Consider the following 16,437-nt stretch of genomic DNA (forward strand, 5'->3'; position numbering starts at 1 on the left):
AACAAGTTTTTCTGGGTCATAAATTTTCTCCAATAACTTTGGCCTCACAATTGGCATTGAAGCTGAATGTAGCCTCTCAGAACAACACTAGCTGGTACACTGATGCCGATGGGTTCCTGGAACACTTACCTATTGGAGGAAGCCTGTACAAGAAACCTGCCCACCAAAAAATAATTCTGGGTTTTTTCGGGGGTCCTCCCTCACATGTCAGAATTTAGACATATGATTATGGAGGTCATCATAAATAAGTGGGTCTTGAAATACTTATTTACTTAGGACATACCTTTAGGTATTTCAAAATAAATTCCAGATGGTTAGATGTTTTTAAATTAAATTTTATTTTTAAAATGTATCATAAAGTAGAAATGAGTTGGTATCACTTCTCTGAAGGTTGATTAACACTGGGTTTTTATACATTGCATTCAAGATCTCAAATTCTTATGTAAAACATTAAGAATTCAGTGTATTAAAAGACACATGACACAAAAGGAAAATTTTCACAATGAAATTAAAATTAGCAAACTAACAAAAATGTTCAACGCACTGAACAGTAAAGAAATATAAATAAAAGCAAACAAATATCCTTTTATATCAGTTTTTTAAAAGTTTTAAATTATAATAATAGTTTTGACAAGACTGAAATCAAATGCTGTACTCATACATTTCTGATGTATGTAAATTGGCACAATCTTTTAAAAAGGCATTATGGCAACATGTTTATAGAACATAAAATGATTATACTCTTGAATTTGGTTAATATCATTCCTGAGAATTTATTTCAAGGAAATAATTCAAAAGAAGAGGAAAAAACTATACTCATGACATTGTTCACAGCAATATTATTTACAATAGCTCACAAACAGAAATTTCCTAATACCCATCAATGTACTTTGATAAAAATGAGCTATCACCTCCTGGATGGATGCTGGAGGGAAAAAAATATGATACATAGTTTCTACCTAAAAAGAATTCACAATCTGAAGAGGTGAATAAAGAAGAGTATTTCCATTCACAAACAGTAATTATAAAGAGTATACAGAATTAGGGAAAGAGGAAGATGCTTAAGATGATAATAATGAAAGGAATGCAACACATTTCTCTATAATGGTTCAATTATGTGTGCATATGGACAAGGGCCAGTGATGGACAGAGAGAAATAAAAATGGGGATCTACTGGAGGAGCAGGATTGGAGGTACAGAATATCAGTGTCATAATCAAATAAAACTGAGATACAAGTGTATTGCTTAAAATTAATTCAGTTTTTAGCAAGTCCAAGTGGTTGTCACCTTCTTGGTACATTTGCATAGCTCAACAGACTGCTACATACACAGTCTTGTCCTCACACATACATTCATTTACGTGCCATCAGTTTCCAACCAAAATGGCTGGAAATTGTCTCCCCAACCCTTAAGCTGTGACCAAGGCTACAGTTGCTCTCCCGAAGCTCTCTATTTCTTATCCTCATTTTTTATTTAAGTGACCCTTCAAACAGAGTGCTCTTGAACAAGATCTTCAGTCACTGTCAATCCTGACAGAGGATGTAGCTGGCTCCTTCACATATATGGGAGCTGGATCATGGGAGAACTGTCAGCAGCACATGGACAAAAGTAGGAAAGAGAAGCTTAGGATCCCTTATCGCAAATATTCTAGTTTAGCGTACAAAGCACCAGTAAGCTTACATGAATAAAGGAGGTGGTGCAACCATGATCAAATGTGTGGATCCTGATGTCATGCTCTGTGTTTGAATTCTATCCTCTCAATAAGTCCCCGTGTAGTTACCTGTAAAGTCCTGACAGTAATGAGTCCTTGCCTCACACTTATTGTAGGAATAAGATAAAACATATAAAGTCCACAACACAGGATCTGGTTCATGGTAAGTGCTCAATAAATGGTAGTGCAACTACTGTTATTTCTATTATTATTGAGAAGAAGACTTCCTGGACAACCTTGTTTCCACAACAGACTCACTGCTCACACAAGGGAGGAATCAAAACATTTTATGGATCTCAATAGCGAAGGGCAGGCCATGCCAGCAATTTGTTCTGAGCACTCTCTACAACCTGCCTTCCATCTCTTCTTTGACTTTATGCACTGCACCCCACAAGGATACTCAAGGTCACTAGTAGCAGGCATAGTTATTGATGCCATCACAACTGGACATCAGAGATTTTATAACCAGACTAAACACTGCAGGGGAGCTCCCAAACTAGTGGTTTCTAAGCCTGACTCCTAGTCAACTTTGCTGATTCACTCTCTCAAGCAGATATTTTCAAAACACCTCCTTCACCACATATTCAGAGATCATTTAAGAACTTATCTTTACTGCATTGCAGTCATCTGGGAGCTACAAATTCTAGTTGACATAAAACAATTACACAATCTCAATAAGCATAAGTCTTATTCAACAAAGGTTCTTGATGGTTCCAGTCATTTCTCTGAGAATTTTACACTACAGACCAGCTCCTAATTCCCAAGTTCTTTTCCAATCACAGTACTTCTCTCTCGAGGGCTTAATGTGTTTCCCTTTAGCCCCCATGATCCCAGGAAAAGCAGTGTCTTTTTCAACTCAAACGTTTGTGGACTGGTGTCCATCTGCGATTGTTTCTTACTGGTCCATGAAAGCATAAATTGAGAATAAATGTTTTAAAATTTATATGGCAATTTGACATTGCCAAGACATCCAAGCATATGATCAGTAAACCCATCTCACACAGGGTTTATGCCAGTTTTTAACTCAGGTGATGAGTCACACGTAGCACGAGCTATGTGTTAGTCATGTACAATAGAAGCATTTATTCATTTCTGAAAGATTGGTGAGGGGCATGGGGGGACAATCCTTAATCACAGATATTATGAAAGGCACTGGTTTAACTTCCTAACTCAGTTTTCCAAAGTTGATCCCCAAAAAAACCTTATCACACTGGTTATCTGTCTTTCTGATTTCACAAAAGAGTTTTAAAAACTTGAATGGTGGGCAAAGGAAACAAATATAGCATAGCTATCTTTTTATTTTCCAATTAAAGCCATTAAATAACAAAGTATAACTATAACAAAAGCCTACAATCTGCATGGTTTTTTCACATAAGTTTAATGTCAAAAGGAGAAAGAACAACTTCATGTAAATTTCCAAGAATGGTGGGTCATCTTATGTAGACTTATATGCTCCTATAGACACAGATTTCTAATACACCTTCCTCATTTTCTGACTTCATATTAGTAGAAATGTTGTCATGGATTTTCCCTGGTCCACAGACTTCCATTTTGGAACTGGTCTATCTACTTTTCCTGGCTTCTATTTCAAGTCACCCTTAATTCCTCCCATGCTGTCAACGACCTTGCTAGAACACCAATCTATTGTATAGCCCTATTTTAAACTCCTGATTGGCTTCCCTTCCCAAAGATGAAGTTCAGTTTCTTCAGCATGACATATCAGCTTCTTAGAGATTTAAGTGTAGTTCACCATCCCAACGTTAATTTTAAAGATATCTCTTAGCATCATGCTAAACATTTTCAGTTTCCTAGTAATTTAGATGGCTCAATGTGCCCCAGACTCAAGGAGCTTCATGCAGGCTAGTAATTACATATACTGGGATTAATATAATTCAGTTGGTCCCAGCTTAATATGTGGGACTGTTTCATGTGAGCACTCAGTCTCCTTTATCTCTCCCTTGACCTGGTAATTTTCCTCTTAATATCAAGAACAGATCTCAAGGACAAGTTCTTTTTCACCGTATATCCAGAAATAGTCCATGGATGCAATTTCCTATCATCTGTCACGGCAATGTGGTTACCCAATAATGTACTCAGGCCATGAGTGCCACATTCCAGGCAGCAGTCTGGCCTCCAGGGATGTGCTCTCTGCTCTCTAGATTGATGCTTTCCATCCTGTGGTTCTCAAGCATCTCTGCTGTTTAAATAAACCTTGGTACCCCATTAACTGAGGCACTTTCTTTTCTCAGCTCACAGTATCTCTCCTCTAGGCCACTTCTCCAAGTGATAATGCTGCTTTCAGCTAAAGGACCTTCTTGTTTGGAGTCCATACTTTCTACCCTTGGATGAAATGGGTGCTAAACATGTGACTATTCTGGATCAAGGTCATCAACATCTAGCTCACTTATATTTTTCTAAACTGCAGCTTCTAGGCAAGCATAAGCTTTGACTATAATAAAAGAAGTTAATATTCACAAAGGGGAAGCAGGGGAAAGAGAGGCAATACATCACCCTATTCTAGAAGCATTCAACCTACAAAGGCTTACACCTTTACATACATAAAGCTAGTCTACCTAGTTATGCAAGGAGAAAAAGAAAGATAGATTAAAAACTAGACAGCAAATATTCCTTTGGAAAAAATGTTCCATATGGAAAAATAACAAATTGACTTTCTGTTTAATAAGTCCGTCTCCTATGAAATGTCAAATGAACCCAATGGCTAGTAATCATAGAATGTGGAACCCTAATGAAATCATTCCTGAAAAAGTAAACAGCAGAGATGTTTGAGAACCACAGGATGGAAAGCATCAATCCAGAGAAAGAGTTCCCATTTACTACTAGGTTACAGCTTCCTATGAAGCCTATGCATACACATCCCTCTACAAGGTCCATTTCTTACAGCAATACCTTCAGTTTCGTTTTGAATCTCTCCTTTCTTGAACTGAATGCAATTGCTCCTTTCTACCATTCCTATAATCTACATCAAATGGTCATGCCATACATTCATTTACAGTGTAAATATACTCATATTTCTTGACCTTTTTTCAACTAATTATGTGATTGCTGCCCTTGAGAAAAAGTGATGACTCGGCTGCAACAGACAAAAAACAAAAACCTGAGTCCACGATAGGAGAGAAAACCCCCAGCTTCTAACTGAGTAGGAAGTATACTGCCGCATCTACACAAAGATAATGATGCAGGTAGAGGAGGGTGCATGTAAGACTGAGTGCAAAAGACAGTGTCAATATTGTAAGCCTCAGAGGACCTATGAAAGTCCAGGAGAGATCACAGAAAGGGGGAGAGAAGAGGGGAAGGCATCTGGGGGAGCAGAAAGAGCAAGGGCTTAGAGGTAGGTAGTAAGAGGGTGTGTGATGCAGCAAGTGGGGAGAAAAAACTGGCTGGAGCAGAGGAAACCCTTTGGGGAGGAAAAAGATAGAGGGCTGACCAAGAAAGGGAGGGCCTGACAACCTGCAATTGTGGGAAATATGAACTAACAGTTTCATTTAAAAGTTTCCCTCCTGAGTGAACACTCTGATGGTGAATAAAATCTGAATTCCAAATAAAAATTTCTCCACGGTCCTTACATTCATAGCATCCTTCTCTATCATGAAGTCTCTGCTGCTGCTCCGATCCCAAACTCTCTTTAAAATCTGTCTTGCAAGGGTGGATTTGCTGATGTCTATCTAAATTGCCTTTCTGCCTGAAGGCCTTCCCACTTTCCTTACATTGATAGGTTTTCTCTCCGGAGTGAACTTTCAGATGCTGGATGAGGTTTGAGCTCCAGGTGAAGGTTTTCCCACACTCTGGACATTGGTAGGGTCTCTCTCCAGTGTGCAGCAATTGGTGGCGAATGAGTTGTGAATTCACACGAAAAGCTTTGCCACACTCCTTACACACATATGGTTTCTCACCAGTATGAATTCTCTGATGATGAATAAAAGTATTTTTTTCACTGAAGGCCTTCCCACAGTTCTTGCATTTAAAGGGTTTCTCCCCAGTGTGCACTCTCTGATGATTAAACAGTGCGGATTTGAAGATAAAGGCTTTGCCACACTCCTTACACTTATGGAGCTTCTCTTCAGTGTGGATTTGTCGGTGTTTAGTGCAGTGAGAGCTGGACCTAAAAGCCTTGCCACACTCTTGGCACACAAAGGGTCGCTCCCCAGTGTGGATCCTTTGGTGATATATAAAACTGGAGTTGAAGCTAAAGGCTTTCCCACATTCCTTACACTGATAGGGCTTCTCTCCAGTGTGAATTCGCTGGTGTGCAGTGTACTGGGAGTTGCTCCAGAATGTCTTGCCACACTCCTTGCACACATAGGGTTGCTTTCTACTATGGATCTTTTGGTGCCTAACACAAGTGGAGTTAAGGCTAAAGGCTTTGCCACACTCCTTACACTGATACGGTTTTTCTCCAGTGTAGTCTTTCCAGTGTTGAAACAAGTCTGAACTGTGACTCCAATGTTTGTCCCACACATCAGATTTATAGGAAATCTGTATAGTTGGTACTTGCAGATGCATTTCATGCTGAGAACTAACACTTATATTTCCTTCTGATTTCTTTTGTGAATGGCTTCTATTTTCTATATGACTTTTCTCATTATTGACTATATCCTTTGCAGAATAATTCTCATTTTTATTCATTTCTTCTCTTGTAAAATGTCCTCTATGTCTCTCTAACTTGCCCTCTGACTTGCAGATATCTTGAAAATCACGTCCAGCCCTTGGACACTCACCTGATACCATGCCACAGGCTTTGTGTTTTAAATAAATGATTTGTTTTGAAGTCAAATGCTCATTCTCAGTCCAGGTTTTTCCACCTGTTAAAAGAAGAAATACATAAAAATACCACCTCTTGGCAATATTAAAGGGATGTATACCAGGAATTAGCAAATATTCACTGTAAAAGGCTAAATGATAAATATTTTAGGCTCTTCAGGCCACATGGTTTCTGGAGCAAGTACTCACCTTCATTGTTGTAATGTGAAAGTAGTCATAGACAAAACATAAATGAATGAGTCTGTATTCCAATAAAACTTCATTTATAGACATTGAAATTTGAGTTTCATATTATTTTCATATGTTAAAAAATGTTATTCTTTTGATTTCCTTCAATAACTAAAAAAAAAAAAAAATCATCCATTCTTATCTCACAGGCCATACACAAAAAGACAGGTAGCAATTTTGGCCTATGGGTCATAGTTTTCCTGAATTAAACAGCAAGTGAGATTAATATGTTCTATTAGAACACAGTTTTCACATGCTTATAAAATAGCTTTAGAGCATACAGAACATGAAGCAAGCCAAGGAAAAATCCTGAATCCCAAAAAGGAAGAGAAAGCTTTACCAGGGTTTATAAGTCCAAAGAGAGTTCTAGACAAAAAGGTAGCCATAAAGATAGGAAATGTTAAATAAGTAAGGTCATGGGCTATGGGAGTGAGTGACAGTGTAAAAAGCCTGAAAACAAATGGGAATGGAAAAACTAAATAGAAGGCATAGAAAAAGCAGGGAAGAATAATGATAGAAGAAAATCTCCTTAATCTATCAAGTGAAAAATATCAAGTAGTTTTGTATAAAACATTATGGCAGAAGTGTGAAAGGTATGAAACTATTCCTGTTATCAGGAAGCCTACAATTTACTTGGGAAACATAAGTAATATTCAAAAAATAGTTAGAGAACATAGTATTTGACTTGGAGAACACAGATCAAATCCACCACCCAAAATAACTTCACTCATGTATCATATTGTCACCAAATCTTTGCCATCCAAGACTGACTTCCCAAAATGTGATCCTTATATCATTTGTATCATAACCACCTGGAATGCTCTGTTAAACATGCAGATTCATAGGTTGTACATCGGATGGTGTTGGTAATCATTTTAACAAGGTCTCAGGTGAGATGTATGCACACCACAATTCAAAAAGAGTTGCTCTAGGAGAATGGACCCAGATTTACTTCACTAAGAGCAATTTCCCACTATAGAATATCCTTTTCATCTCTAGTAACATGTTTGTTTTGAAGTCTATTTTGTCTAACATTAGTATAGGCACTCCAGCTCTCAGTAAAAGTTAACTACAAACATATATGTACCTAAAAAAAAAGAAACCCTGAAATACATGAAGCAAGAACCATAAGAATTGAAGAGAGAGAACAATAATAGAATTCTTCAATACCCCACTTTCAATAATAGACAGAACTAGACAGAATATCAACAAGGAAACAGAAGACTTGAACAATACTGTAAATCCAACAGAAATCTATAGAACACTCTACCCAACAAAAAAATACACATTCTTAAATACATAAAAAATATTCTCCAGGACAGACCATATGATAGGCTTTAAAACAAGTCTCAATAAGTAATCAATGAGACAAAGAAATCATAAGTGATATAGAAATGTTAGCTTAATAAAAATGAAAATATGGCATACCAAAATTTACAGCTAAAGCAGTGCTTAGGGAAAAGCATATACCTGTATTAACTGCCTATATATAACTGCCAATGTTAAAAAAAAAAAAAGAAGAAAAATTTCAAACCAATAACCCAACCTTCCACCTTACGAAAGTAAAATACTACTTTCTTAAGATAAAACAAAAGCAAAATAAATCCAGAGCTAGAGGAAAAGGTAAATAATAAAAACTAAAGAGGAAAAAAATGAAACAGAGAATAGGAAATTACTAGAAAAAAACCCAGCAAAAATACTAAAATACAAAAACAAAATATGAGCAAACCAGCAACATATAAAAAAAGATTGTACATTTGCATTCATTGTGATTTATCCAAGAAATATAAGGTAAGGTTCAACATACAAAATCAATCAATGCAATATGCCATAAGAATAGAATAAGAGATAAGAACTATATGATTATCTTAACTTAATAGTCACAGAATGTCATTTCACAAATGCCAACATCATTTTATGATAAAAACTCAACAAATTAGAAACTTCCACAACCTAATAAAAAGCATTTATAAGAAAACAATAGCAAACATAATAATTAATGGTGAAAAACTGAACGCCCTCCCCTAAATAAGGAGTAAGATAAGAATGTCCACTCTTGAAGCTTTTATTCAATATTGTGCTGAAAGTTTTAGCCAGGGTAATTAGGCAAAGAGAAAAAAATAAAAGGCATTCAGATTTAAAAAGAAGAAGTAAAACTATTTATATTTGCAGATGACATCATTTTTATACAGAAAATCTAAAGGAACTTTATCAAAACTAAAAACTTTTGTGCTTCGAAGGACACTATACAGAAAGTGAAAAGACAATCCACAAAATGGAATGAAATATTTGTAAATCATGTATCTCATAAGGATTCAGTATCTAGAATATGTCAGAACTTTTACAACACAAAAATAAAAATACAAGTAAACCAATCTAAAAATGTGCAAAGGGTCTGGATAGACATTTCTCCAAAGATAATACACAAACGGCAATAAACACAAGAAAAGATGTTCAACATCATTAGTCATTAGGAAAACTCAAATCAAAACCACAATGAGATATCCCTTCACACCACTAGAATGGCTTTAATTAAAAAGATGGACAATATTAAGTGTTTGTGAAGATATGGAGAATTTGGAACCCTCATACGTTGCTGGGAGAAATTAAAATGGTTCAGCCACTCAGGAAAAAGTTTTAGCATTCTTCAAATGTTAAAGAGTTACCATGACTAGAAAGTATGTATCTAGAGTTTGTACCCATTAGAAATGAAAAAACATATCTGCATTAAAACTTGTACACTAATGTTCATAGCAGCATTACTCATAATGCCCAAACAATAGAACCAACTCAAATGCATCAAATGATGAATAAGCAAAATGTGTATTATCTATCCAATATATTATTCACACATAAAAAGAAATGAGGTACTGACACATATTATACAATGAATAAACCATGGAAACATGATATTATATGAAAGTCACTTGCAAAAGACCCCATATGGTATAAACACATGAATATCAAATATCCACAATAGGCAAGTCTATAGAAAAAGGAAAGTAGATAAGTGGTGCCCAAAATTGAGAGTTTGGAGAGGGGGATGGAGAGTGACTGCTAATAGATATGTGCTTTTTTTGTGGGGGGGGGGGTGATAAGAAAGGTTTAAAACTAAATTGTGGTAATACTTGTGCAACTCTGTGACTATTCTAAATACCACCAAATTGCATACATTAATGGGTGAATTGTATGGTTTGTGAATTGTATCTCCAGAAAGCTGTTTAAAAAAGGACATGAGAGTCTGCTTTACACATCAAAATGAGTAATTTTAAAGAACAGAAAAACATTAAATATATAGAAATCTATTAGTCTACAGAAAAAGAAAATGCACATTTGACATTATTTAAGATGGCTCTTAAACTTCTTACCTGGAGAACTGATATTTAAAGATTAAGAATTAAGCCTTACACGTATGTTTATTGCAGCGTTGTTCACAATAGCAAGAACCTGGAAACAACTATGCTGCCCATCAAAAGAGGACTGGATTTAAAAAATGTGGTACATATACACGATGGAATACTACGCAGCCATAAAAAAGAACAAAATCATGAATTTCGCAGCAACCTAGATGAAACTAGAGTCTATAATACTGAGCGAACTCTCACAGAAACAAAGATCCGAATATCACATGTTCTCACTCATATAATGGACCTTGAACACCCAATGTAATACTATAAGAAAATGACTGATGGTACTGGGAAACTATGGGGGGCAGGATGGATTAATAGTAGCAAATATCTGTCTGGGGATGGGAAAACACCTCTTATCAACAGGGTGCCTGAATGAAACGTACTTGTACACCTAACCCTTAACTGTACCCCACAAAACCATAATAAAAAATACTGATTAATTAAAAAAAAAAAAAAGAATTAAGCCTTTCTCCTGTGTTACCCGCACTGATGACTTTTTAAATTTTATTTTACATGATATTATTTTAGCTGAGTATATAAATCTTCTTTGCTTTGAGATGTATCCTAACAGGGAGGAAAATCATACTAATTGTAAGCTTAAAATATTTCAGCATAAAAATGATTTGAAGATATTAATGTATTAATTCTCATGAAAAGTAAAGTAAATTTTTCTACTTGTGCTACTGGTTAGCGGACAAGATAATACTGCAGCAACTTATCAATTTTGTAAAATGGGAAAACTGGAAACAGGTGATCACACATAATCAGTAAAATACTTAGAAAAATTTTTCTAGATATTCCCAAGGGATAAAAGTATCCCAGTGTGTGAAACCATTTCAGGGTGTTTGTAATACATTTTAAAGGTGTTGGGAAGCAAGGAATGACCGACCAGTCAGAAAGAGCATGATCAAGGATCCCAATGTACTCCATGATGCTGGACACAGAGAACACACACCTTTCATTTTGATGAAATGAAGGCAAAGAAAGAGACAAAACTGGAGAAGACTCCCCTTGCTTAACTCACCTGTGGAGCCTGCTCTCTGGCCCTTCCTGCTTAGGGCCCCCTGTGGCTTGGAGAACCAGGGTTCTTTCCCTTGCTCCAGCTGAGAGATCAGAGCTGGTTTAGAAGTGTGTGGCACTGCTCGAAGGAAAGAAAACAAAAAAGTGATGAGCAGAGTCACAGGAGTCAATTTCAGTTTGTAGCTGCAAGAATGATCAGGGGAGGTGAGGAGTGTAATTCCTAGGTACCTTAAAGAGATACAGGGAGGAATCCTGGGAAGAAGCCTCAGGACAGTGCTCCCAAGTAAACCTGAAACATCCTGGGAGGCAGATTTCTGTTTAAAGGAAAACAAGATTTCTTCCCTTCTTTGTCAGAGGATGGAAAATCCCATTGTGGAAAAAAGACACACAGTTCCTAAGAGCAAATCTCAGAGGGAGAAAAAGGGACTCAATTCTCTCAAGGTGATTTGGAAGCTCAATATTAAGCTGTGGGTACCAAGATACAGCTCAGAGAATCACCTCCATACCCAGTGAATCACCTCTAAGGCAGACAGGAAAGGAGTGAGGCTTTTATGATAGAAATAGAAGGAAAGGCCAGGCGTGGTGGCTCACTCCTGTAATCCCAGCACCTTGGGAGCCAGAGGCAAGGGGAATGCCTGAGCCCACGGGTTTGAGACCAGTCCAGGCAACTTGGCAAGACCTCATCTCTACAATAAATTTTTAAAAATTAGCCAGGCATGGTGGTGCGTGCCTGTAGTTCCAGCTACTTGGAAGACTGAGGCAGAAGGGTCACCTGAGCCCAGCAGGTCGAGGCTGTGGTGGCCGTGAGCATGCCACTGCACTCCAGCCTGGGTAGCAGAATGAGACTACAACTCAAAAAATAGAAAATAAAAGTAAGGAAAGTCCTTTGGAGGTCAACAAGCCCCAGTGCTTTCCTTACCTGAAAACTTCTGACATTGCCATTTAGGGTCAGCTAATAATTATAAGAGAATCTTTTAACCTCTGAAGACCAAGGCAGAGACCAGCAGCAGAAATCTTACCTAGGAAGGCTACAGCCCCATAGTTTTCCAACATCACATCCCGGTACAAGGCTCTCTGAGCAGGCACCAGGCTGGCCCATTCTTTCTTAGTGAAGTATACAGCAACATCCTCAAAAGTCACTGATTCCTGAAATGACAAGTTCCTGCTCTCCTAGACCTCAGTATTTTGTTGATTGTCAACTGTCAATGGGAAGGGCCCCTACAATGTTTTGTATGCAATATTAGGTCTTTCATGTGCCTGAGGGGTTGTTGTGTAAAATTTAGCAGGGATGGAAGAAGAGGATATAGAGTTAAAGGTAGCCAGCCAGGCCGAGTGCACTGGCTCAAGCCTGTAATCCCAGCAATTTGGGAGGCCAAGGTGAATGGACTGCCTAAGCCCACGGGTTCAAGAACGGCCTGGGCAACTTAGCGAGACCTCATCTCTTCAATACATCAAAAATTAGCTGGACATGGTAGTATGCACCTGTAGTTCCAACTACTTGGAAGGCTGAGGTGGAAGGATCGCCTGAGCCCAGCAGGTTGACGCTGGGGTGGCCGTGAGCATGCCACTGCGCTCCAGCCTGGGCGACGGAGTGAGACTACAAGTCAAAAAAAAAAAAAGGTAGCCAGACAGAGTGGCATACTTTCCCAGTTAGAACCAAGTATATCTCCATTCCAAGCTTCTAAACATGCGACTTCCACGTAGACACTAAACCTGCTGTATTAAAGCTGGGCTTGGGCTTGAGCATGAAAGTACACATAAGGAAGGAGAACTGACCTTGTGCGTAGGTGCCACCTTAGCTCTAAGCCCCTCCTCACTTTGTAAATATCCCATTGGTTATTTGGTTACTCATATTACTGCCATCTCCCAGTTCTGCTTTCATCCCACTCCTTCCTTCATGCTTGTCTCCTTGCCCACTATCCCAAGCACAAAGCTTTCAGATCAATGACTTCCCACACCCATCCCACCTTTATGGAGAGGTAGTGAGGATAGACAGGTATAAGAAAATACTGCTTATTTGGGAAAGGCTAGATCAACTTAGTGTATGAGGATCAAGATAGGACTAAAAAGGCAGCTATTAAAAGTTTTCAAACCCTGGAATTTAGTTCTGTATTTCAAAAATAGAGCTCTAGAGGAAATGGTCTTAACCTGGAGTATGAGATTAAGGGAACCTATCAGTCAGGTGCCAAAGAAAGTTCTGTCAATTATTTTTTTCTAAATATATTTTTAACTACCTTGGAGGAAAACCCTCCAAGTTGCAAAATTATTTTACTTCTTGACCAACAGTGATTGTCATTGGATGTTGGTTCACAGACAGAGAATTAGACTAAGGGAACTGAATAGGGAATTTAAAACAGATGCAACTGTATATCATCACCAAATTTATAATACAGGAATTAATGCAATTCAGTGGATAAAAGACAGACTTTTGAATAAATGATCTGGAATCAATTAAATATTCATTTGGGGGGAAAAAATTTGACCTATATCCCACATTCTTAATTTGAGATGAATCACAGATCCAGGTAGAAAGTTAAAACAACAAATCCTCTAGAAGGAAATACAGAAGAATATCTTCATGACCTTTGAGTAAGAAAATATTTCTTACACAAAACAAACAAATATACTGGACTTCATTAAGACTAAGGAAATCTGTTTATCAAAAGGCATCATTAAGAGAGTAAAAAAGACAGTCACCAATTGGGAGAAGATATTTCATAAAACATATATCTGACAAAGGATTTATACCCATAATAAAGAAAGAACTACTACAACTTGGGGTAGGGAAGTATCCCGCATGTAATGAAAAATAGAAAAAATATCTAAACAGAGACTGCCCATAAAAGGATATCCATGTAGCCAATAAACATTTAAAATGGTGTTCAGCATCATTGCTTATTGGAAAAGTGGAAAATTTTAAAACCCCAATAAGATACTGTAAACAAATGACAACTATTGGTAAGAATGTGGAGCGACTATACATTGCCATAAATTGAAATAACCATTTTGGGAAATTGTTGGGCGATATCTACTAAAACTAACCAAATATATACCCTATGATCTAGCTATTTCACTCCTAGAGATACACTCAAGAGAAATGAGTGCCTATGTTTACCAAAAGACAAGAATGTTCACATTATTCTTATTCATAGTAGTCCCAAACGGGAAGCTACCAAAAGCCCATCTACAGTAGAATGAATAAATAAAATGTGGTATAATCCTGTAATGAAAAACTATTCATAAATGAAAAAGAACAAACTACTGCTATGTGTAACAACATGGTAAAAGTTCACAGACAAAATGTTGAACAAAAAATGGCAGATACAAAAAGAGTACATACTGACTCCATTTATATGAAGTCCAAGAAAAAACCAAACTAATCTATGGTGATAGAGGTCAGAATAGTGGTTAACTTTAGGGTGGTGGACTGCTTATGACAGGGCATGCAAGGGCCTTCTGGGGTGTCAATAATGTTCTACATCTTGATGTGAGTGATGGTCATATATATGTATATATTTCTAAAAAATAAGCTATACACTTAAGACTTGTGCTGTAATAAGTTAAACCTAGATAAGAAATATGTATGCATATTTAAAAGTATATTATATATATTTATATATGCATGTGCATAATATACATATGTGCATAATGCACACACACACATACATATGAATAGAGGTAGAAGAAGTCTAGCTTACCTGAGACCTGGCTGCTAACGGCACAGTTGTCATTATCTGATCTCTTTTATTCCTGTCTTGGGTAAAGGTAAAAGTCTCAAGAGCTGAAGGTAAAGAAAGAAACATTAGTGACAATAACACTATTGAACATTTCAAGTCCTGTGTATAACTTTTGACCCATCCTGTTTTGATGGCTATATAAACTACCATTTGTCAGCTATTGCCTGTTATCAGGGACAAGCCTAGTCCTCACAGAGGTGAGATAGCAGGCATACAAAAGCATACTGAAAGGAAGCAGAAATCATACAAGGAATGTGGGATGAGAAGGTGGACTGAGAAAACTGTAATTTTTAGTAATGCAGATAAGACATAATAGTAAATAAGACTAGGGTAGACAGTGGAACAGAAAAGACAGTGACTGAAAAGAAAGTAGAATTCCAAACAGTTAAGATCCCTAAAATCCACACAGTACAGATAAGAACAGTTGTGTACAAGAAATCTATCAAACACTGTACGGCCTTAGCATCTGAATTTTCCTCCTATGCTACTTAATATTAAGACAGGACAGTTTCTATGACTGAAGTAATAAAAGTCAAACAGAACTTGAAAATGGTTTATTAGGAATATTTTGACATCTCCCTACTACTATTTTTCCCCCTAAATACACAGATTGGTTGATAAGATATTCATTCAATTTTATAAAAGTGTTGGGGGTGGGTGGTGAGAAAGAAAAACACTACTGAATCAAAGGAATCCATCAACTTCATGTCATGTCCCAAATACTCCAGGTCTGAAATATAGGGAAGTATAGGGAAGCATGGAAATTTCAATTTTAAACTAGTTTCAACTCCCATTCTGGGTCAGCTAAGAAGTTCATCATTAGGAAGTAAGCCTTCTGCCATTCTAACAAGTGAATCAGCAAGACTTATGCACTAAAAGACAAGACCTGAAATACAAATAGCTGCCATCAGTTAGGATCAGAGATATTTTAAAAGAATATAAACAAACATACAAAAGTGCATGTACTCTTAGGTCTTACAAATAGCTTCCATTTCAACTCTATATCTGCAGTTTGCCATAAGTCGAAGGGTACTACAACAGCATCAGACAAAAAATGTTATAGTCAGTTCACTGCTCCCCTCCCAGCCACTGACTCTTCTTAGAGAATCCAGAAAGTCATTCAGGAAGTTAGGGGAAGCCGAAGCTGTTAGGAGGGGCTAGACTATTAAGACATCTTGAAAGTCACAGGAGTCCAGTGTGGAGAAATAATAGCTATAGGTGCAAACAGAATGAATTTAAAAGAAAACACAGTGTAAACCTACACAAGTAATGCTGCTAAATTCATGGACGGTTTCTGTTCTGTGTGCAGGGTAACACAAGCAGGGATTCAATACTGAGAAAATAGGTAACCCTTTTAGTTGTGCACTTTAACTCTCTAAAATCATGATACTGTCATCATATCTGTAATAAATGACCTTTACAGTGGATACTTAATAAGATTAGTATAGTAAACAAAAGGACTTAAGGAAAAAGGTCTTATCTGTACAGCTGACAATCTGTGAGGGACAAATCATCTGGAAGCAGAGCAGCAGCAGAGGCCACCTACAAAACA

General features: G+C 37.2%; 1 protein-coding gene across 1 annotated transcript; it reads right to left on the reverse strand.

The window, feature by feature from the left end:
- Positions 1-342: 342 nt before the first annotated feature.
- Positions 343-15,904, reverse strand: KRBOX1 (KRAB box domain containing 1). The gene is made up of 6 exons (XM_008052001.2): positions 15,865-15,904; positions 14,847-14,929; positions 12,168-12,294; positions 11,153-11,266; positions 6,448-6,531; positions 343-1,585 (listed from the first exon to the last, which is right to left on the reverse strand). Exons 1-6 carry the CDS (start codon positions 15,902-15,904, stop codon positions 1,575-1,577), a joined length of 459 nt encoding a protein of 152 aa, XP_008050192.2. The 3' UTR covers positions 343-1,574.
- Positions 15,905-16,437: the final 533 nt, after the last annotated feature.

This window comes from Carlito syrichta, unplaced genomic scaffold (genome assembly GCF_000164805.1).
Source record: "Carlito syrichta isolate Samal-C Ts95f unplaced genomic scaffold, Tarsius_syrichta-2.0.1 Scaffold68049, whole genome shotgun sequence".
Classification (NCBI taxonomy): Eukaryota; Metazoa; Chordata; class Mammalia; order Primates; family Tarsiidae; genus Carlito; species Carlito syrichta.